Below are 23433 nucleotides of genomic sequence, written 5' to 3' on the forward strand. Positions count from 1 at the left end.
TCAGTGCCTGGCGTGGCCTTGGTGGGGCAGGTTTGGGCCACAGGCATCCCTCAGCAGACTCTGTTGGCCCAGGACATGAAGCACAGGGACTGTCCACCACTGTCCATGAAAAGACAGGAGGGCATGGCCCCTAAGGAGCACAGCACGAGGCTGGGGAAAGCCTCTTGACTTGCTGCTACTGGAAACATTCCATGTGCCCCGTGCACATAGCCACCCTGCAGGCGGCATTGCCCGGAGTCATGATGACCTTTCCTTAGGTGGGGCCGTGTGCAGATGGGGGCCAGGCTGACGGGTGCCACTGCCAGGCCTGTGGCCTAGAGCCTTACCCCCACCCCCAGGTGCACCTCACGTCCTCCATTGCTCTCCCAGGGTCCATATCCTCCTGCGATGCCTTCCTCAACGTCTTTCAGTCCCGAGGCCTGAGACCAGAGGCCATCTGCCCCTGTGCCAGTTCTCCTGAGGCGCTGACGGTCGCCATCCACAGGTGAGCCCTTCCTGAAACTTTCATGGCAGGAGTTTGTCCTGGGCGCCTCAGGGCTCCAGCCCGCTGTGCAGCAGTACCGACCGAGCCCAGCCCACTGAGCCCAGCCCACTGAGCCCAGATGTGTGCTAGGAGTGGGAGGGAGGCTCCCTCAGCTGGAGGTGACCCTGCAGCCTCTGGGTGTTCTGCCTAAGTGCTTCCTCCCCAGTCAGGGTCTTGCCATTGCATCCTCGGCCTTAGTGAACACACTGCTGGTGAGTTGGCCCTCATTCTCATCTGGCCGAGACAGACCTGGAGAGGCCCCAGCACTGCCTGGCTGTGTCTGTGGTGGTCTGTGACAGCATGGTCAGTGGTGCTGTGAGGTTGCAGACACCTGAGTTCCTTGGGCCTGGGCTCTGGGTTCCTGCCGTGCATGTCCCAGCACGTGCATGTTGCTCCTTAGGCCGGAGCTGGGGCCTCTGACTTCCTCCTGCCCGCTTGTCATCTCTTGCCCAGCCTGGCCCAGCCGCTCCTGGGGGCTGCAGGCCAGTACCCACAGCTGAGGGTCTTTGTTAGCTGCCTGCCCCAGCACCGTCCTTGCAGAGTCCTCAGTGTAGGCACGTGTGCTCACAGACACCAAGTATGGAACAGCCCTAATTTTAATTTAGCATTAAAAACACCTTTGCCCTTCACACTGTGAATTACCCCTTGTTCCTTTGCTCCTGGGTGACTTGTTTTGCTCGAGCGTCATCTTTTCTCATAGAGGAACTGCTGTGCTGGGTTCCTCAGGGCTCCTGTTGCTGTTGCTGCATAGCAGGCCACTGCCTAGCTGGTGACTCAGCATGTGGGATCTCCTGGCGCTCCTGTGGGTGGGGTGTGTGTCACTCCACTGGGCCTCTCTGCTGTGCGGGGAGGGGGCAGGTGGCTCTTCTGGCCCCCTTGAGCATCCTGTTGCACGTGGTCTCAGCTGCTGTTGAGGACTCCAGCAAGCATCCCAAGACTACCAGGTGGAAGCCAAGTCACTTTTAATGACCTTTTTGGGAAGTCATGGTGCCATTTCCCCCAGAAGCCTGTCAGGGCTTGCTGCCCCAAGAGCTTTGGAATAGTCTGATGGTCCCTGGCACAGACAGCTGCTTTGCTGTGGTTTGGGGCTATAACCAGGTGGGTGCCATCCCTGAGCCAGCCTGCTGGTACTCTTGTTTCCAGGCCGCCTGACCTGGGAGGACCTCCTCCAAGGAAAGCTGTGCTGTCCATGCATGGTCTGAGCCACGGTGTGGTCAGAGTTGACACTGAGGAGAAGCTGTCCGTCCTCACTGTCCAGGATGTGGGCCAGGTGATGCCTGGAGGTAAAGCCAGCCAGCGTCTTGCCTGCTGCGGCCAACAGGCTGCCTGTGGAGTGCTCTGGAAGCATGCCCGCCTGGGCGGAGGCTCAAAACCATTTTCCATTCGCACAGTGCTCTTCGACATCTTTCCCTCCCTTTGTGTTAAGTTTAAGGATGAAACACACAGGAGTGCTCGTGGCCAGTAAAGCTGACCTGCAGTCATGCTGCAGTGCTGGGTGCCTCTGGGTGTCACCCTGCTTCACGCCTCCTGGCCCTGGTGCCCATGCGGAGCCTTGGAGGAGGTCACACTGGCCAGTGACTTGCAGACAAGGTTCCCTGAGGGACTGTCACAGGCACTTGTGAGAGGCTGATGAGGTCTCCTAGAAGTTCTTGTGGCTTCCAGAGAAGCCCACCTGCCTTCCCAGAGTTGGCCTGTGGCCAGAGGTCACATGGGTGTCAGGGTCTCGGCCCTGTGGCAGTGTGGCGAGGAGGAAGGTAGAGTGTCATGCTCACAGTGCAGTCTTACTGAGGAAGTGGGGCAGAACCTGGCCCCGAAGGCCCTTGGTGATGCCAGGCTCTGAGGTGGCCTCCTGCAGACAGCCTCCTAGGACCCACGGGCGGCTGTCCTGCTCTTCTGGTGGTGTCTAGAGGCTGGGCCCTGCCTTCATCTGGTCACCCTTGTCCCCATGCTGCCTGCCTGTGTCAGTGGTCACAGGACCTGCAGGCTACCTGGTGACCTGGCCTGGCTGCAACTCTGCCTGCACAGGTGGCCTGTTGACATGGATGGGCTTCTTGGGTGTAGTGCCAGGGGCTCCAGTGGAGAGCCATGGGCAGTGCTGGACACCCAGTAGTCCTGACCTGGGGTGAGTGCATAGCCCCCAGGTGTTGTGTGCACAGTGCTCCCCTAGCCATTACTCTGCTTTCTGGGTCCCTTCCCAGGCCCTGGCTATGCCCTTGCATGTGAACTGGTCACCATGGAGTCCAGTGACTCTTGTGTCAGCAGTTACCTGGCCTCCTATCCTGTTGCCCCCATAGTGTCGGTGTTCACCACGGTGTGAAGTGGCTTCGTGCAGTGTGTGTCTCCATGTGTGTCTGAAAGCGTTGCTTTGGAGCTTACTCCAGGCTGTTTAGCCAGACAGGCACCTCCTGCACTGTGGCTATACCTCCGGCCTTCTGTCACCTGAGAGGAAAAGTCCTGTTGACAGGGCTTGTTACATGAGTGACCTGCTGTGCACTAAAGTCCTTCACTCTGCCCTTCCCTCCACTGGACCTCAACCCGGCCCTCTGCTTCTCGTAACAAGTAACACGGGAAGACTTGACAGCTAGGTGGAGTGTGTCTACACGTATTCATGTCATGGTCTTACGAGAACCCACTGTTTCTATGATATCTTGTTTCCGTAACTTCACATACAGCAGCAGCAAATAGGGCTTTGTGAGTGATCCGTTTATATAATGTCCTCACTCATGGCCTTGAATGTCTTTCTCTTTTTAGCTAGTGTGTGTGTTGTGAAGGTTGACGGTACCCCGTATCTTTGTAAAACCGATGAAGTTGGAGAGATCTGTGTTAGTTCTAGTGCAACTGGAACAGCGTACTACGGATTACCGGGGATCACAAAGAGCGTGTTTGAGGTTTGTGGCTTTTCCTGGTCTTTGTGTTGAAGTCAGGTCCCACTGGTGTTGATGGGACCCAGGGGTGCAGGGTGCTGGAGGCCTGCAGCTGCTGCTGTGGGTGCCTCTACCCTGAATGGGGCGGCCGGGACAGTGCCCTGCAGGCCTCGACAGCCTGGCCAGCAGGAAGGTCTGCTGAACTCACCTCATTACGACACTCAGGGCCCAGACTAAGCCTGCCAAGGTCGGTGGAGCCAGGCACTGGGCAGACAGAGATGTGAGGGGTACCTGAGCCCTGCCTCCCGAGGCGTCCAGGTGGAGGAGCCAGACCCATGGAACGGAGCAGGAGGCCAGGGACCTCAGGAGTCCAGGCCACAGCCTTTCAGTCTCTTGCCCCATGAAATAGGGATAATGGAAAATAGCCAAACTCTGGGCTGTGACTGGGGAGGTGCCACCTGCCCACCAGTCTGCAGCTTGACGCCTCCTGCTTTGTACAGACTGTCCCCGTCACGGTAGGAGGAGACCCTGTCTCTGAGAGGCCTTTCACCAGGACAGGCCTACTGGGCTTCATCGGGCCTGTAAGTATGTCCTCTTGAACCAGGAGGGCAGTTGGGGTTGGCCGGGCAGGGGCTAGGGATGCTGCCCCCGATTTCTTGTGTGCCCTAGTCGGTTATGCGGAGCATGCCAGTGTGTGGCCTCATGTGTATGCAAGGCTGTCCACACCCCTGTGAGACCACCTGCAGACCACACGTGACCCGGGGGCTGCTGAGGCTGGGTCACATGCCAGGCGCAGGAGCACAGTGCTGCTGTCCACCACCGTGGCATCTGACGTGTTTGGACCTGCCGTGTGCCTCTGGCCTTGTATTCTCAGCAGGGTGTTCTTGCCCCTGCTCCCAGGAGACATTAGGTGTCATTGCTTGGGGAGGGAGTGCCCCTGGCAGCTTATGGGTCCCTAGGGGCCAGTGTATTGCTCGGCATCCACCATATGTGGGTCAGCGTCCATGACAGGATGGTCAACCCAAGGCACCAGGTGCCATGTTTGGGAACCCTGCCCTCAGCCAGTGGCTTCCAGCCAGTGCCCTTTGCAGATGTGCCTGCAAACTGAAGCCCTCAGAGCCTGTCTCACACCAATGCCACCACACCTCCCAGCAGCTGCCCTCACCCGCAGCCGCTGCTTGCCTTAGTGCCAGAGGGTGCTGTGGCGCTCTCACCCTGTGTTGGGAGGCACTGGGCTCCAGGTGGGCTGACCACACCCTTCCCTAGGACAACCTGGTCTTTGTCGTGGGCAAGCTCGATGGGCTGATGGTCGTGGGAGTCCGCAGACACAATGCAGACGACGTCGTGGCCACCGCCCTGGCCGTGGAGCCCATGAAGTTTGTCTACAGAGGCAGGTGATGCGCTGTGGACCCTGCGCCGTGGTTTTCAGATATCCTCCAGTTAACTGTTGGGAAGTCTGTGCACTGGAAAGAAAGCCCAGTAAATCTGGATTTGCCAAAGCTAAGACTTCCTGTATATCAGAAAAGTATCACAAAGAAAAGAGAAGTGTTTGCAACAGCAATGCCAGAGTTAATGTCTGCACTACCCAAAGAGTTTGTTCACTTCCTTAAGAGAGCAAGGCCCAGATGTATAACAGGGCAGAGGGCAAGGGTCAACCAGCCCTGAGGACAGGTGAGTAGACAGACCAGGTCCAGCCTCCTCAGACCTTAGAGACATAGGTGGGAAACAGAGCAGCCTACAGCTGACTCCTGTGCAGTGATGCTGGGGACATGCATGCTGCTGTGTTGCTCCTGGGTGACAGTCTGCCTCGCTTCTCTGCATGTGGTGGGTCTTGTTTCTGCTGAGCAGACTGCTGTACTTCTGGGTCTGGCCACCGTGGGCAGAGGGCTGGGAGAGAGTCTATACCAGCTCTTCCAGCCTGAGGGTTCTTTGTCATGGAGGAGCCCTTGTCCTCGAGGGTCTGCTCTGCTGGCCACTACTTTAAATTTTATTCTTCCTAAGGGGGGCCTTTGGCCACTCAAATGAGGGTCCTGTGAGCCAGGCCAAGCCCTGCCTTTGTACCTTAAAGGAATTGTCAGGGAATTCTGCCAGATGAACTCCTGGCCCTTCCTCTAGGTCAGACCTAAAGAAACCCAAGAAGGCCACAGGAGATGTGAGTTACCCACTCAGGAAGGCCATCGAGCAGGCTGTGAGCCCATGTCTGTAGGGAAGGGCAGTCCCAGCCTGGGTGCGAGTGCCTGGCCTACATCCTGCCCCCCACAGCAGACATGGGGAGCCTGTGGGTGTAGTGTGTGTGAGAATGGCATCATGGTAGCCCAGCTCTACTCCTGGGGTGAGTGGGGAGACTGCCTCCTCACGTGCCACGTGTACCTGAACTGACGTGGCAACACCAGCCAGGTGATTGGCAGGAGCAGGGGTGGTCACACCTGCAGACAGGTAGCCTGTTGGCCCCCAGGAAGAGACCAAGGAGTACTGGGCCCTAAAGCAGAGTCACAGCCAATTGTCTGTGTGTGCTCTTGGAGCACCAAGAGGATCAGCAGCATGGAATAAGGCCAGGGAACCTCTCAGAGGGACCTTCAGATGGCACAGTAGGTGGTGGGTGAGAAAAGCTGTGGGGGAAGAGGGACACCTGGCAGGCCAGGGTAAGAAGCTGCTCAGAGTGCAGAAAGCTCAATGACGTTTGGGGGTGAGAGGAGAGGAGGGGCCTCAAGTGGAGGCTGGGGGAAAGGGTGGTGGAGGGCAGGTAGGAGGTGGGACCCTGGACGAGCCGCTGCACCAGGAAGCCAGGCAGGTGCCTCTGGTGGCACCATGATGTGTGGGTTTCGTGTGAGGGTTTCGGGTCTGTCCCAGCTGTGGAGCGAAGTAAGTTTCCCCAGCACAGGAACCTCAGAAGTTTTGCCACAAAACAATGTGTGTCGGGAACACTTTTAGACAAGGTCTTAAGAGAATTGTGTTCAGTATGTGCTGTGCAGAGGAGTGGTGAGGAAGCTGCCGGGCCAGGTCTGTTGGATAGAAGCAGCTGTGGCTGTGTGTGTGTGTGTGGGGGGGGGGTTATTGTATCTGATGTGGTGTATGTGGTACGTGTGTAGTGTGAGTGTTGGTCTGCGTTGATATGTGTGCAGCATGTGTGTTCAGGGTGTGATTTGTGTTGGTGTGGTAATATGCAGGGTGTGTGTTAGTGTGCGAGTGATGTGTCAGTGTGTGTGCTAACTAAAGGACAGAACAAAGGCCCAGGAGGGACTGGCTGCCTAGGAGTGGGAGTGTCTGGTGGGAGACCAGCCTCTTGCCATCTGAGGGAAAAGGAAAGAAGAAAGGGCAGCAGAGAAAGGAGGCCTTACTGAGATTGCTGAGGTCAGATGGTTAGGGACAAGCCATGCCTGTCAGCGGCAGTGAGCACACAGATGAGCTGGCAGAGAGCTGGAGTGTGTGGGGTTGAGGGCTCCACGAGCTGTTGATCAGGACTGTGCACAAGGCAGTGAGGAATCGAGTGCTGGAATTGAGGAGCAGTGCATGGTTGTGCTCAGTGCTGAGATTCTAACCTGTCGTATGCTGGCCTTTACTCCCCTGCCCCGAAGAGGCTAGAATGGGTCCCTGTGCATTTGCCGTGAGCAGCACATTCATGAGGCTGACTGCGGTGAGGGCACCTGGGTCCTCTGCTGTGTAGTCACTTTTACCTGTCCTCCTGCAGGATCGCCGTGTTCTCTGTGACCGTGCTGCATGACGACCGGATCGTCCTGGTGGCTGAGCAGCGGCCCGATGCCTCTGAAGAGGACAGCTTCCAGTGGATGAGCCGTGTGCTGCAGGTGGGCGCCTGGGAAGGTGTGCACCAGAGATGCAGGGTCCCACACTTCATGTCCTCTCCCACCTCGAAGTCTTCATAGTGGAGCACCCCACGTGCAGCGAAACAGCCTGCGTTCCCTGACCCAGCCTCCTCAGTAAGGCAGGGTCTTCTTTGTTTCCATATGAATTTTAGGATCTGTCTTCTAGTTCTGTGAAGAATTTACAGAACATTGGTATTTTATTAAGGATTGCCTCAAATCTGTAGGTTTCTTTTTGCAGTATGGCCTTTTTAATGATATTTATTCTACCTGTTCATGAACATAGGAAATCTTTCCATCTTATGTTGTCTTCTTTTTCTTTTTTCAGCATTCTGTGATTTTCCTTGTAGAGATCTTTCATCTTCTTGGTTAGATTTATTCCTAGGTTTTTGTTTGTTTTTCGAGGTTATTGTGAATGGAATTGTTTTCCTGATTTCTTTCTCATGAGTTTATTATTGGTTTACAGAAGAGTTGTTGATTTCTATATCTTGATTTTGTATCCTGCTACTTTGATGGATTTGTTTATCAGCTCGGGAATCCTTTGATGGAGTCTTTAGGGTCTTCCATGTATGTGATAATATTTGCAAATAGGTATAATTTGACTTCTTCCTTTCTTATTTATCCCTTTTATTTCTCTAATTGTTCTGGCTAAAATTTTAAATACTGTAATGAATAGGAATGGCAAGAGAGCAGACTGAGTGCTTTCAGTTTTTCCTCATTCAGTGTGATGTTGGCTTTGGGTTGTTACATATAGCCTTTATATGTTGAGATAGGTTCTTTATATCCCTAGTTTTTTCAGGGTTTTTCTCATGAAGGGTATTGAATTTTGTCAAAGTCTCCTTCTGCATCTGTTGAGATAATTATGTGATTTTTGTTCTAACCCTAACCCCAAATAGACAAGACACAGAAAAGAACATCTCTACTGCACAAATGCCAAATATTCAGATCAAAGAAAAAAAAATATTAAAAAATTCAAGAGAGAAAGTCACACCACTCAGAATAATAGTATGTATCTTATCAGAAATCCTAAAGGCCAGAGGGGCATGCATGATGTATCTCAAGCTCTGAAAAAAATAACTGCCAGTCTAGACTGCTGTACCCAGCAAAGATACCCTTTAAAACTGAAGAACAAATGCAAACCTTCCAGGATAAACATGAACTAAATTATCTATCACCACTAAGCCAGCACTACAGAAAGTTCTTAAAGGACCCTACACATGGAAGAGGAGGATAAAGATAACCAGGAGGGCAAGGGGAAGAATAAATCTTGTAAGAGTAGAGAAGCAAATGAGAATTAAGAGCAAATTAAACTTCAGAAATGAAACAAAATGACAAGAAGTAATACACACCTCTCTCAAATAACAATGTATTTGGTCTTAATCCTCCAATTAAAAGTCACATACTGGCCATTGATACTGACAAATTATGTTATATTGTGTGCGTGTATTCATATATAACAACAAATCACACCATTTAGTACAACTATAATAAATCAATAAAAATGTGGAAAAATATACTTTAAACAAAAGACATATAGTGGGAGACTGGATTTAAAAAATCCATCTCTACTTTATGTTGTCTACAAGAAGCCCACCTGTAGGCAAAGACTTCCACAGACTGAAAGTGAAAGGATGAAAAATGATATTCCATGTAAATGGAATCTGAAAGCAAGCAGGAGTAGCTTCTTCTAACCAAAATCAGTCAGTAGAAACAAGGTTACTACCTGATAAAGGAATAGTCCAAGAAGATACAACTGTGACATGTATGCACAGTGTACCCAGTTTCATGAGTGAATATGGATTAACATTAGGGGACAGATAGAACCCAATACAACACCAATGGGTGACACCAACATGCCATTCTCACTAAAGGAGAGGCCATTCTGTTGGCAAGTCAACATGCTACAGGGTCATCAAATGGACTTGACAGACACCTGCAGAATATTTCATCCAACAAAAATCAAACACTTCCTTTTCAGCTTCTCATGGAACTTTCTTCAAAATAGATTATATATTAAGCCACAAAGCAAGTCTTAGCAAATGTAAAAAAACAAAAACAAAAAAACAACCCCTGAAATAATTGCTTCCATCTTATTGAATCATATAGAAGTGAATTAGAAATCAACAACAAGAAAAATGATACAAACTATAAAACACGTGGAGGCTGAGTAACCTACATCTGAATGGTGGACATGTTGCCAAGGAAATCAGGGGAGAATGTCTTATTCTCAAGATTCAGGAAGTGTCCTGAGTCTTAAGTTAGGTCTTTTAGTGTTGCTCTAGAGTTCTTACACATTTGTGGGGGGATGCTGGGCACTTACCCACTGAGCCACTTCCCCTGTCTTTTTTATTTTTTATTTTGAGACAGGATCTCACTAAGTTACTTAGGACCTTGCTGAGTTGCTGAGACTGGCCTTGAACTTGCAATCCTCCTGCCTCAATCTCCCGAGTTGCTGGGATCACAGGCATGCGCCACTGATAGAGTTCTCATACATTCTGATCAGAGTTTCTAATTTTTTCCTTATTGCTGTCTGTGTATTCAAGGTCTTTGTCTTCAACCCCTAAAATTCCATCTTCTACTTGCTCTAATCTGTTGGTGAGACTTCTGACTGGTTTTTTATTTGATTATTTGAACATTTACTTCCAGGATTTGTGTTTGGTTCCTTTTCAGAATCTCTGTTGAAATGCTCTTTTATACTCTTGTCTCTGTTTATTCCTTAGATCTTTTCATTCACTAATTGCCTTAACAATCAACTTTAAAACATTTTTTTTGTCCAACATTTCTTCATTTTGGTACCTAGAGTTGTTCCTGGAGGCATCTCAGTACCTTCTTTTCTTGGGCCACTGTGTCTCTGTATTGAGATGTGCATGTCTACTGCACCTTTAAGTGAGGGCCTCTGTAGTGAGCTGCTCTCTCTGTGTTGTGTCCTGCCCAGGAGGATATCTGTGTCTACATACCCCCTACTCGGTTCATAGTGTTAGGACCCACCCCTGCCTGCCTGGAGTAGGTGGTCAGCTGCAGCAACTGACCACCTGAGGGTAACAGTATGTTAGTGGGCTGCAAACACTGATTAGAGATGTGCTCTTCAGCTCCACTAGTCCAAAGGTGGACGGGGCAGTAATGCCCTACATTAGGCTGAAAAATCAGTTTCTAAAGAAAGTAATATTAATATTGAACTATGTAGGGCATGAAAATAAAAGAAAGAACCAGTAGCAGAAAAAGGAAGGCAGGGGGAAAAGAGACAGAAGAAGCAGCAAGGAGAGAAGGAAGAAAAACGGAGCAAGGAATTCCTTCAGACACCTTACGACCTTCAGAAGAGCACCCGAAGCTGGGTTGAGGTGTCGAATAGGCAGGGGAACTACAGACTCAGAGGGGATGGTAATGCTAGTTTTGTCAACTTTCTGTTGCTGTGACCAGAAGACCTGACAAGAAAAACTTGGAAGGTTTATTTTGGCTCGTGATTTTAGAGGTTCAGTCCATCATCAGCCAGCTCCAAGGCAGACACAGCATAACCGAAGAGTGTGGCAGAGGAAAGCTGTGACATCCAGGAAGCAGAGAGAGGGAGGAAAGAGCTAGTGCCAGGGCCAGACCAGGTGCTGTCCCCACGGCCACGCCCCTCCAGCCACACCCCACCTGCCTGCAGTTCTCACCACCTCCCAGGAAATCCAGATCATTAACCCACCGAGTGGACGGACCTGCGGGTGGGCCCATGTCCTCATGTCCTGTGGTTTCCCCTGTGAACATTGGTGCATCGCCCAGCACATGAGCTTTTGGGGGACATTCCAGATCCAAACCTTAAGTCAGTGAAGGCTTAAAAAATCCAACATTGAAGTGTTACAGTTACTCCTTGCCACCTATTCAAGATGGAGAGGTTTCTTTTATTAATACTGGGGATTGAACTCAGGTGTTTAACTACTGAGCCACATCCTCAACGCTTTTTATTTTTTATTTAGAAACAGGGTCTCACTAAATTGCTTAGGTCCTTGCTAAGTTGCTGAGGCTGGCTTTGAACTTGGAATCCTCCTGCCCCAGCCTCCTGAGCTGCTGTGATTACAGATGTGCAGTACCATTCCTGGCAAGATGGGGAGGTTTCTTTACTGGGCCTTCCAGCTTTGGATTCCATCAGATACTGGAAGGCCTAGTACGTTTCCACCCTTGACTGTGTGATCCAGGTGTCCCTGGGCATGGGGGTATGACCTCACCAGCTGTCCCTGCTGGCCTGGGAGCTGTATGTTTTGTTTTTCACCTAACTTAGTCTTACACTTCGAAAGCTGCCCAGAATTCAGATACCTGCACCTGTCCACACTGACCTTGACCTGCCCACCTTGGCATAAGCCTGGGCACCTTTGACATTTCCAGGTGTCTAAAGCCCTCAGCAGGGTCCGGGGGTGGGTCTGGCTGTCTGCCCTGGCTTGGAGGTGCCCCAGACTGTCAGCTGCCCCCACTTCTCTGAGGGGCCAGGGACTCTGGCAGCTCCGTCAGGAGTCCTGGCGCTCCAGCCCTGGGTGACGGTTTCCTGTCCAGTGTGGTGTCCCCTAGGCCTGGTTGTGTGGCTGGAGCCCATGCTGAGTGGGCCCTTACCTTCTAGGCCATTGACAGCATCCACCAGGTGGGCGTGTACTGTCTGGCCCTGGTCCCAGCCAACACCCTGCCCAAGGCTCCCCTGGGAGGAATCCACATCTCCGAAACCAGACAGCGCTTCCTGGGAGGAACACTGCACCCCTGCAACGTGCTGATGTGTCCTCACACCTGCGTGACCAACCTTCCCAGACCTCGTCAGAAGCAGCCAGGTCAGTCGTGCCCAGCAACCCCATCATGACTAGGGTGCAGCCCCACAGACCCTGCAGTGATAGCTGCCACTCCTTGGGTCTGAGGCCAAGTGCTGGAGCTAGTGTGTGCCCAGTTGCTTAGCTCCCTGCCTACTGGCCCTGGCTCACGGTTGAGGGACTGGGGCATTTCACCTGTGAGGAACCAGTTTTAATGCCAGATCCAAGGCTGACACCTGAGCTTTGGCAGCTCCCTGGGGACAGAGATGAGGCCCAGGAACAGGCCTGAGCCCTGGATCCAAGGAGCCTCGGCCTCCCTGCCCTGGGCCCAGCTGTTTCCCCCAGGATCCAGCTGCCTTCCACAGCCCTGTACCTGCTATAGCTGTGGGCTTGACGGGACCTTAGGGGTCTTTCAGTGGTCAGCTTCCCCTCCCTGATCTTAAGACTGGCTTAGCTGTAATGTGCCATTTGTCATTGCTTTGGTCATGTGAACTCTAAATGCAAGCTAACTTCTGCTACTCATGGAACACACAAAACGTCCCTACTTGAATACATTTCACCAGGAAGACTTAGTTTTGAGATTGACACACATAAATATAGTACAATAGTAAAGTGTTGAGAATTCAGCTGAGGTCCTGAGATAAGCCATATTCAGAGTTTCTCAGTGTGGTGTGGTTTATATTTACAAGGGATTCTCTGTCACTCAGTATAATTTTTTAGCTGGTTTTACAAACACTTGTATTTTAGAAGACTAAATGTGTGATTAAGGTGCGTTTCAAAATAACAACTGTGAGGGACACTCAGGCTGGGTGGAGTCTGATCCCAAGCCCCAGCTTCTCCCTTGGAACCACCTCTAGAGGTTGGACCCGCCTCCATGATCGTGGGGAACCTGGTTGCTGGCAAGAGAATCGCGCAGGCCTCAGGGAGAGAGCTGACCCACCTGGAGGATAGTGACCAGGCACGCAAGGTAACGGTGACTCCGGAGGGGGCCGAGGCCGGGGGCCGTGTGGGCGCTGAGCCGGGCCCTCTGTGCAGTTCCTGTTCCTGGCGGACGTGTTGCAATGGCGAGCGCACACCACTCCTGACCACCCGCTGTTCGTGCTGCTGAATGCCAAGGTGAGGCGGGCCCTGCGTCTGGAGCACAGGGACCTCAGACTTTGCTCCCTGCTCCTTTCCTTGTGGAACCCTGTTTTCCATGCAGTTCACACAGTCGTATCTTGGATTGAACAGGAAAATTCTCATCAACTTTGTTTTAAGAATCAAGAACAATATGCATATGACTATTCCTAAGTTTTGTGAACTCAAAGGAAATGTTTGTATTTTAAAACCCGGGCACTTTTATTTCTTGTGTTTGTTCATCCTCTGAGTTCAAAAACTTGCAGACAGCATGGTTGACTGTTGGCCAGGGTACAGCCACTTGTGGTCAGAAGCTTGAGATCATAGCAGCGGGGAGTGGATAGTCCTGGGCAGGGTTGCAGGCAGGCACAGGGGCTGGTAGCAAGTGGACTGAGCAGTGCCATCCTGCAACTCCAGGCGTGGAGGCCAGCGAGGTGGAGCCTGGCATGGGATTCTGGGCTTCATCGCTAGGGCGCACTGGGTGCCCTCAACAGGGTGGAGTAGCTGGGGGTGCTCACGGTCAGGGGTGCTTTCTTGAACTGTAGAAGGGTGAGTTTGGGAGCTTGGCATAGAACAGCAGTACAGAGAGCAGTGGAACAGGCAGCTGAGACGTGGTCAGAGGTGCGTGCAAAGGTTTGATGCTGGGCTGCTGACTGAGGCCTGGGATGGGTGCTTATCAGGGACAAGGAAGCGCTGGTAGGGCCAGCAGAGATGCTGGCTGGAGAACTAGGGACCTCCAGACCTGCTGCAGGCTTCTGCTCAGAGTCACTCTTAAGCATCCACATTCCTTTTGGCCCATCGGCTTCTCCATAAACCTTGTGTTCCCCATGGGTACTCATCGGGTCCCCAAGAACATGCTGCCCTCGGACCCAGGAGCCTCTGGTGGTGTAGGTAGAGGTTGTGACCCTGGACAAGTCTAGGCCTTGGAGTCTCAGCATCTGAGCCCCTCGACCCTGTCAGTGCTTGGATCCTGCCCTGGGGGGCCCCCTTCACATGTGGGGCCACTTGAGGTTGCTGGCCCCACACTGCAGGTGATGTGTCTGGTGTCCTGGGCATTGCCTGCCTGTCTGCATGCCAGTACAGTGATGCCCCTGATTGCCTTCCTAGGGCACCGTCACCAGCACTGCCACCTGTGTCCAGCTGCACAAAAGGGCTGAGAGGGTAGCTGCTGCTCTGCTGGAGAAGGGCAGGCTAGATGCTGGGGACCATGTGGCTTTGGTCTACCCCCCAGGTAGGTGCACACTTCAGACCACCCCCCCTGGCCTACCAAAAGCCCCTCTGCCACACGTGGCCTTCCCAGGCTCCGACCCCTCTGAGAGCCTTTTGTGACTGATTGGAATCTTTGACCCTGGTGGCTCCACACTGGCAGGGTAGCACGTGTTCAGCTCACCTGTACCTCTCCCTCTGTCATCTCTCAGAGCTCAGATTCTGATTATCCAGAGCAAAAACAGAGACCTGGAGAGGCCTGCGATAGTGTCCCCTAGATACCCTTTCTGCAGCACAGGCTCAGGCCTGCAGGGTTCCACCCATCTGCTGAGATCTGCTGTTTCTTCCCGGAGACTCCTGATTGTTCAGGATGGGAATGTCCTATGGTTGCTCATTGGCTTTATCCAGTCTGTAGTCTGGACACTGCCCTGCGTCCCTGCCCACTCACCCCTGCCCAGCCACGGCACTCTGCATTGCTTTACATCTCTGTAACATTGAGCATCATACGCAGGGCCCTGTGGGGTGTTGGTGGTTGGGATGAGGCTGGTGACTGAAGCTTGCTGTTGTCCCTGCTTTGGGTGTGTTTGCTGTTCTTCCTGTCACTCACTTGTCTGGACTTTTCTTGTCGAGCTGGCGTTGGAGGCAAGGATCTTGCCTAGGCTACGCCAGCACTCTTGCCACTTTGCTGCATCTCAGCCCCACGTTCTTAATGGGAAAAAAGAGAAAGCCCCTGGTTTTCAGTTCACTTTGAAAGCCTGCCTGGGGAGAGCCTGGTCTCAGGATCAGCTGTGTGCTGAGTGCCCAGTGTGCCCTGGGGGTGGCGGAGGCTGGTGTGCCATGTGGCTGGTGGGACAAGTCCATGTCCTGCACCCCATTCTGAAGGACTCAGTGCCATTCAGGAGATGCAGAATTGGGGTGTGGGATGGAGTCTGTGCTTTGTGTTTGGGGGTGCAGGGACAGGAGGACAGATGCTTGGCAGGCAGTCTGAGTTCCTGGGCTGCAGGAAGAGGACCCCTGGCTGAGTCCTTCTCTTGTGTGGCCTTCATGCAGGGTGCTCTCCTGTGTTCTGCTGCTTTGTACTGAGCTGCTGCCTGTGGTCCACTCGAGTCACTGAGGGCCCTGGCCGCTGGGTCATTGTCACATATTGAGTTTGACTCTGGGAATGAGTGTCTGCAGCCTGAGGGTGCTGTGGGATTGTCTCTGATTCCACAGAGGCTGGCAGGACTTTGCTTTGTGTGCAGGGGGACCAGGGCAGGGGACTGAGTTCTGTCGCACTGACTCCGGAAGCATGGCACAGGGTCCCACAAGTCTTAATTATGGGCAATTCTAAACCTCTAGGAAAGTTGGAAGAGAGGTGGGTGGTGCCTCTGACCTGGTGTCGGTGAGGGAGCAGGCAGCCCGGGGCCAGCATCAGCACCTAGGACCCCAGAGTCTTGGTTTCCAGGTGCTGCCCCTCCTGGTGTGTCCTGTGGGAACCCCCGTTGCACACGGCTTGTCTCAGCCTCCTCTGAGGGTCAGTGTGTGCAGGCCCCCAGCCCTTCTTGCCTCCAGGTCCCTCCTGCTGCCCAGGGCTCCTGTGCATCCCCGGTGTACCCCTGTAGCATGGCCCCTCCCAGTGCCTGGCCTTTGGGGTGAGGGGGGCCCTACCTGACTGCCATGGACCCTGCCATCAGCACTGGGCTTGGTAAATGCCACGGCCAGAAAATTTTTGCAAGGCCCGGCTGTGGACACTGTGCTCTGGACCCTCCTAATGTCTGCTCACCTTCCCAGGGGTGGACCTCATTGCCGCCTTCTATGGCTGCCTGTACTGTGGCTGCGTGCCTGTTACTGTGCGGCCCCCACACCCCCAGAACCTTGGCACCACGCTGCCCACCGTCAAGATGATCGTAGAGGTGCGTGCCAGCCCCACTGCGGGTGGAGCTGGGAGGGATGCCACGGGACCCCAAGCTCGCCAGCTCATGGCCGCCTCCCTCGTGCAGGTCAGCAAGTCTGCCTGCGTGCTCACCACACAGGCCATCACCCGGCTGCTCAGGTCGAAGGAGGCAGCTGCCGCTGTGGACATCAGGACCTGGCCAACCATCCTGGACACTGGTACGTCCTCGGCAGTTGGCCTGTGGACAGATTCCTCTTTGTAGGGTTTCTTCACTTTTTTATAGGGATTACATTCTTGCCATCCAAAATGAAGTGTTAGGGTGAATGACCAGCTGAAATGAGAGAAGCCCATTTGGGGCCCTGCGACCTCCTGTGGAGTGCGCAGTCCATGAGACTGCTGGACCCCATCCCTGTTGTGAACTCCCCTTCCCAGGCCCACATGCTGGGGTCTGTGCCCTCCTGCCCTGGCTACCTCTGCTACTTGCATAGCAGGTTGGCATTGTCTGAGCCTTCTGCCAGTCCCTTGAGGAGAGTACCCACCATGCACCCTGGCCCTTCCTGTCTCCATCACTGGTGAGATGCATGGGCTGGCCTGGAAGGGGGCTGAAACCTCTCTGTCTGGGCTGTTGGTTCAGTTTGGTGAAGGCTGTCTCAGCCTAAGGCCTGTCTAGGTGGAGACACCCAGCCCAGCAGTATCCCACATCTCTGCAGGCACTGAGCACTGGTCAGGAGAGAGCCCTCCTCTCCCCACCATAGCCCATGCACTCCAAGGTGCTACCAGTACTGAAGCCAGGGACCGCATGGTCTGTGGCTGCCACCTGACACCATACCCTTATGAGCAAGTTCCAGGGCAGAAGGAACAAGTTCCAGGGCAGCGGTTGAGGGCAAAGGGGACGGCTCAGAGCAGGGGTCCAGCCAGAGCCCACAGCCCAGGGGCTCACTCCTGCCCTTTGCCCAACCTGTGTCCAGAGGCTGCTGCCTTGTAGGTATGAGAACTAGGTATGTGCTCTGGGACTGCCCGGGCGCTCAGACTCCTCTCTCACCTGTCGAGGCCGAAGCAAAGCACATATAGGAACGCTGACCTCACTGTGTCCCTGTTTAACAGATGACATACCAAAAAAGAAGGTGGCTAGTGTGTTCAGACCACCCTCCCCGGATGTGCTGGCCTACTTGGACTTCAGTGTGTCCACCACAGGGATATTGGCAGGAGTGAAGGTGGGTCTTGAGAGAACTCCTGTGTGCTCTGCTTCTGGAAGATAGCATGTGGCTTAGGCAGGTCCCTATCCAGAGTGCACAGCAACAGGGTTGTGCCTTAAAGTTTGTGATGAGCACCAACAAACCCCCAAGTTAGACTAGCCTGAGGGTATTGCTTATTTGGATGTCCAGCTTTCTAGCTTGTGACTGACCCCAAGGAACAGGGGCTCTGATGTATCCGTTTCCTTACTAGGGGTGAGCGCTCACCTGAAACCTTACACCCTCCTGGAATCCTCTTTCAAAGACTCCTGTGCATTTCCCAGGGGTCTGTTAGATATTGTGGGGGTGGGAGCCAGCCATCTGGAGGAAGTCAGTGTGAGGTTCAGTAGTGGGAGCCACGGACCTTCATCCTTCTCATCGCTAGCAGGCCATTTCTTTTCCTCCTCAAGATGTCGCACGCAGCCACGAGCGCCTTGTGCCGCTCCATAAAGCTTCAGTGTGAGCTCTACCCGTCTCGCCAGATCGCCATCTGCCTGGACCCTTACTGTGGCCTGGGCTTTGCCCTGTGGTGTCTGTGCAGGTGAGTGCAGCTGTGGTGCCGGGCTCCGACTGTGCCCTTGCTGCTCCAGGACTTGGCCTCCCTAGACGCTGGAGGCACACGTGAGGCCTCCTTGGGACAAGGTGGTTGGAGTCTGGGTCTGAAACTGAAGGGGTAGGAGCGTCTTTCACTAAACACAAGCGCCATCCACCATGGGAAGCTGGAATCATCCGCCCACTCCTTCAGATGCTAGAGAAGGTCGCTCTGTTCCAAGAGAGTCCTCCATGGGGCCCAGCTCCTCCTCAGGTGTTTGAAGTAGAAGCCAGGACCCATACGTGGTGCCCCCAGCCTGCGCCCCGCGGCTCTTCCCCTCAGGCTCCCCTGGTGTGAAAGCAGCATGGGGCGCTTGAGGACGGGGCAGCACCTGGTACAGAGGCTCCTCCTCAGCTGAGCCCCTCCTGCAGTGTCTACTCCGGACACCAATCAGTGTTGGTGCCTCCGCTGGAGCTGGAGAGCAATGTGTCCCTGTGGCTGTCGGCCGTCAGCCAGTACAAGGCCCGCGTCACCTTCTGCTCCTACTCTGTGATGGAGATGTGCACCAAGGGCCTGGGCGCACAGACAGGTGCCCTCAGGGTGAGTCCTGGGCAGAGGCTCCCGGCCACAGCACCCTGAGCCAGGCTGTGCCCCCTCCCAAGGCCCACATCAGCCCCTGCACAGCCCCAGGCCCTGTGCCTTCCTCCAACCACATCCCTGCAGGAGGGAGGGAGGGATGCAGGCTGGAGGGCTGTCCACCACGCTCCCATGCCCAGAACCCCCCAGCCTGACACAGGTGGGGCAGACAGGTATGTGCAGCTTCCCTTGTGCACTCAGACCTAGGGTCAGGCCACGCTGGGCCCCACCCATTAATTTCCAAGATGGGCAGTGCCCTTGGCCTTGGGCTGTGTGCAGTGCGCCAGCTCCCTGCTGCTCTGCAGATGAAAGGGGTGAACTTGTCGTGTGTGCGCACATGCATGGTGGTGGCTGAGGAGCGACCGCGCATCGCCTTGACACAGTCCTTCTCCAAGCTGTTCAAGGACCTGGGCCTCCCTGCACGCGCCGTGAGCACCACCTTTGGGTGCAGGGTCAACGTGGCCATCTGTCTCCAGGTAACGGGCCAGCCTCACACCACCCTTCCACACCTGCCTGCTCCACTGCTCCACCTCTGAGCCCTCGCTTCATTTTCACGTGGCCATTTGGAGCTCCAAGGCATTATGTTACTTATTTTTTAATATCTTTTTAGTTGTATATGAACACAGTGCCTTTACTTTATTTTTAGATGGTGCTAAGGATCAAACTCAATGCCTCAAACATACTAGATAAGTACTCTTCCATTGAGCTACAACTCCAGCCCCTCCCCCACAAGACTTTCTTTTGTTAAAAGCAAGGCTGGACTTACTGTGTTAAGATATCTAGCAAGTGTAAATGGCAACATTGATATGTGTGATAATTCATGTGCACCCAAATCTGTTTTGAAGCTGTGAGTTGCAGAAATGGAAGTTCCCATTGTAGGGCTTCTATTCTACTTTCCGAATTTGGTTTTAGTGTCTCCATTTACTTTCTTTCTGGAAGCATCTTAAACTCACATAGCTTATCAGAGATCCTGCAGCTCCAGTACCTGTGTCTGCAGAGCACAGGAAGAGCTGGGGAGCAAGACACAGCTGCTTCCAGGGCTGAGCTAGGGGCCCTTTGAGTTTCCAGTGCTGGACCAGCCTGTGCCGTCCTCAAGGAGGCCACATGTGCAAGTGGGGCACAGCTGCAGACTGCCAGTGTTAGGCCAGCTTCCCACGTTTCTGCTGATGTTCTCTCAGCCTGGGAAAGGCTGTTGGCCTCTCGGAGTTTCAGACCCTTGAACGGTGGAAGGTGTTGGGGTCCTGCCTTGATGTCCCTCGGGTGGCTGGCACTCTGGGCTGATGGCTATGAGCTGAGACCCTGCCCTGTGTCTGCAGCCTGTGCCCCTGACTAGGTACTGGAGGCACCTGCTTGTCTGCTGGTGAGCAGGTGCCCGTGTGGCTGCAGGGTTCTCAGTGGGATACCACCTGTGCTCTGAAGATACAGTGATGTGTTTTGCTCTTCCGTGTTTCTCACGTGGCCTGTGGCCTTCTGTTTGTGTTTCCCGTGGCTGTCTCCTCCTTGTCTCCCTCTGCTGGCCCCTTGGCCTCTGTCAGCCCAACAGGCTGGGAAAACTGGCTGAGCAGGTATGACCTTGCCCTTGCCCTCAACCTTTCTAGTGCCTGTCCCCCACCCCCAGTTCTTGTGACCTCGTGAATTTCAGATGAATATGTGTTTCTTTTCTGTCTGACTTCGTTCACAGTGGGTATTATTTGACATAGTACAAAAGCTTCTTCATAACCAAATTTAAAGTAAAACCATTTTCAGAGTGTGACCTTGGCAGCATTGCAGGGAGCAAGGGCCAGTCGAATCTTGTAGAGGCTTTTGTGTTAGTTCAGGGCAGAGAAAGCCGACGTTATCTGGGGTCTTCAGGAATGATGCCGATCAGACATTAACATGCTGTTAATGTCTTCCTCAGCCGATGGGACAGCATGTCTGTCCTTGAATCAAGACTGAGTCAAACATTAGACTTAGAAGTCAGGCAGGAGTTGTCTTCTGTCCCATCTGAGTGAGTGCCACTGTGCTGGGTTCCCAGCAAGATTAGTGAGGGCAGGTCCTGCTCTGGCCACAGGGCAGCAATGTCCCCACCACAGCAAGAGACCACTGGGAATAGAGAGTTAGAACTGAAGCGAGACTTGTGTGGTTTGTTGTTTTCAGTGTTTTGAATGTTTCTCTCGCTACATAAACTCATATGGGACCCTGAGCCCCAAGGCAGACCTGCTGCAAGGAACAGGGCTGCCTTTCTGGGTGTCCCCCATGGCCCTAGAGGAGCTACCACACTGCTGTGCCGGTGGCCCCCAGAGCAGCGTGCAGCCTGAGGGCAGCTCCTCTGTGCTCCTCCTCTTCCAGGGCACAGCTGGCCCGGACCCCACTACCGTCTATGTGGACATGAGGGCACTGCGCCATGACAGGTAATGTCCACACCTGCTGGCCAGGTGCCACAGCCTGGATCTGTGCTAACATCACCCTGGTCCCCAGACTTTAGTGGACACCGGTTGGGTCAGAGCCTTCAGGCCCTGGATGTTAATGGACTATGGCTCAGCCAGGGCCATCCACACTGAGAGAAGTAGTGGTGCCGTGGACTTGCTCAGGGTGCCCTGTGGGGAGCGTGGGCTTCCCTCCCCGTCCCCCACACCTTCAGAGCTGCAGGGAGCAGCCCTCATCCTCCCTCACACAGCCAGGGCAGTGATGGTTGCTTTCTCGGGGAAGGTTAGAGGGCAGAGTTAGGGTAGCTAATGGCAAGAACCAACTTCCTGGTGCTGCTTCAGCGTCCGCCTGAGTTTTCACATCAGGAGGGGCCATGGTGTGAACCTGCTGGTCTGTCATATGTATGCAGAGCCCCTCCCAGCTGGGAAGATTGGGTGCCCATCCCGGATGCTCAGAGGTGGTGCAACTTGAAATAAATAGTGGGCACAGCTCCCTGGGTGCCAGGGGCTGGCCAGTCGAGGATGGCCTAGGTGGGGCCTGCCTGAGGGTGGGGAGGTGGTTAATAAGAGGCTGACATTCCAGCTGCTGACAGACACCCTCAGGGAAAATGTCTCCAGAGATTTTTGCCCAGAATGTGAGTTTTATTCTGAAATTTTTCTTTGTTAATTTTTAGGGTTCGATTGGTGGAACGGGGTTCTCCGCACAGTCTGCCCTTGATGGAGTCTGGAAAGGTAGTAGAAACTGGGACTCATGCACCCCAATGACAAGTCTGAGTCCTGTCTCAGGCATCACCCAGGGGGAGGTGCTGGGGCTGTGTGCTGCCCAGCGAACACAACCAAGCCCTGGTAGGTGGGTTGGGCCACTGCAGAAGCCTCTTTCTCCTCTTCTGCACTCTCAGAAGCACGAGGTCAAGTCTCTGAACACTTACTGAGCTTGTACCCAAGAGTGCGAATCTAGGTGCAGATCCAGAGATGAGCTCCCCTTGACCAGGGCCACCCACACTCCTAAACTCAAGGGTGGCTGGGTGGCTGAGGTCAGGTGGCAGCAAGAAAGGGGTCCTGTCAGGGCCGCAGGCCAGTGGGGATTTGCCATTTAAGCCAGTCCTGGCCTATTGAAGCCCCAGAGGATGCTGAGGGAGTGGAGCGCTGAGTCTGAAGTGCCTCAGTGAGAACTGAGTGCCGTGAGAGCCAGCAGGTGCAGACATAGAAGGAAAGGCACCCTCGGAGCCAGGGTCACTGGACAGGGTGAGAAAGTGAGGCAGGCTGGTGGGGTGGGCATGCAGTACATGGTGGGGTCCCCAGGGCCCAGACAGCAGCGGCCACCCACCTGGGAGACTTGAGTCCCTGGGAAGCTGCCTCTCTGCACCTGCACAGCTCAAGAAATGGGGCCTGGCTACCCAACTCTATTTGCCATGGCCATGGCCACAGCTGCCTTTAGGAGGCACAGTACTGCCCAGAGAGGACCAGAGCCAGCCCTGCAGCAGCTGGCACGTGGGCCATGGGAGCTCCCTGGTGAGGCTGTGGGGCTGACCTGGGAGGGCAGCGTGTGGGCCAGGGGCAGGACAGTCTGCAGAGCCTCCTCCACACGTGTTTCCAGCTACTCTAAGCAGCAGCCTTGCTGAGAGCTGAATGGACATGGTCCGTGGAGGCCTGTGAGGAGATGGGACGTTGGCCCTGCCTATGTTGGAGCGCCTGCTCCAGGTGGCTTTGCACAGTTGTGATGTCACCCTGCATGTGTACCCTGTGTCACCACCCTTGGGAGCCCTCTCAGGGCCTGTCCCCACCCTGCCCTGTGGCCGTCCCCTTGGGTTGGAGTGTTTTTTTCCTTCTCCTCTTGCTGGAGCAGCAGCTTGGGCCTGCTGGGCTGAAGGAGAGCTTTCATTCTGGGGCCCAAGTGGGCCACAGTGAGGTGGGTCCAGCAGCATCCAGGGAGACAGGCAGAGCAGGGAGGGCCTGGGTCCAGTGTAGAACCACACCTTCCACAGCTCTGTCCCCTCTCCCACATGCCTGAGGGCCACTTGCCATTGCCCTGACCCTCCGTTACCTCTAACTGAAGACGCAGAACAAGCAGCCAAGCCTGTACAGCCAGGTGGTGACCTGGACCAGAGAGGGGTCCTGGGTTGGCTAGGAGGCTGGGATGTGGCCTCCAGCCTGCCCGAGCCTGTACTGAGGAGGGGTCAGGTGCATGTCTCTGGGGAAGAAGGAGGCTCTGAAGTCTCTGGTTGTGAAGGGTCAGTGGAGGTGGAGGGCCTTCGGCTTCAGTGAAAGCCCTGGTGGAGCCCAGCACTCTCCCAGACGGGAAATGACAGGCTGTGCTCAGGGCCTGGTGGTGTCCTGCTGAGGTTCACAACTCACTTCTCTCTCTTAGCATCTCTTTTCTTTTAAAATTCAAAAAGTCAGATTTGGAGTGACTTCTAGACTTCTGGCCTGCCCCAAGGGGCAGTCCTACTGAGGGGCTTCTG

At 54.1% G+C, this 23433-nt stretch overlaps 1 protein-coding gene across 14 annotated transcripts in view; it reads left to right on the forward strand.

The window, feature by feature from the left end:
- The window catches only part of Dip2a (disco interacting protein 2 homolog A), an 83352-nt gene that overhangs the window by 56279 nt on the left and 3640 nt on the right, over positions 1-23433 (forward strand). For 9 of the 14 annotated variants that reach the window (XM_047563659.1, XM_047563661.1, XM_047563665.1 and 6 more), the window contains 19 exons: positions 370-484; positions 1667-1806; positions 3275-3411; positions 3888-3968; positions 4654-4781; positions 7076-7190; positions 11794-11995; positions 12829-12938; positions 13007-13087; positions 14195-14318; positions 16064-16185; positions 16273-16384; positions 17271-17380; positions 17809-17939; positions 18362-18530; positions 18872-19042; positions 20102-20131; positions 20895-20956; positions 21646-21703. In XM_047563659.1, coding sequence (XP_047419615.1) covers positions 370-484; positions 1667-1806; positions 3275-3411; positions 3888-3968; positions 4654-4781; positions 7076-7190; positions 11794-11995; positions 12829-12938; positions 13007-13087; positions 14195-14318; positions 16064-16185; positions 16273-16384; positions 17271-17380; positions 17809-17939; positions 18362-18530; positions 18872-19042; positions 20102-20131; positions 20895-20956; positions 21646-21703 — 2198 coding nt within the window. Of the gene's footprint in view, positions 1-369; positions 485-1666; positions 1807-3274; positions 3412-3887; positions 3969-4653; positions 4786-7075; positions 7191-11793; positions 11996-12828; positions 12939-13006; positions 13088-14194; positions 14319-16063; positions 16186-16272; positions 16385-17270; positions 17381-17808; positions 17940-18361; positions 18531-18871; positions 19043-19212; positions 19993-20101; positions 20132-20894; positions 20957-21645; positions 21704-23433 lie in introns of those variants that run through there. The other 5 variants (XM_047563662.1, XM_047563663.1, XM_047563672.1 and 2 more) reach the window with 3 other exon arrangements.

This window comes from Sciurus carolinensis, chromosome 9, assembly GCF_902686445.1.
Source record: "Sciurus carolinensis chromosome 9, mSciCar1.2, whole genome shotgun sequence".
NCBI lineage: Eukaryota > Metazoa > Chordata > Mammalia > Rodentia > Sciuridae > Sciurus > Sciurus carolinensis.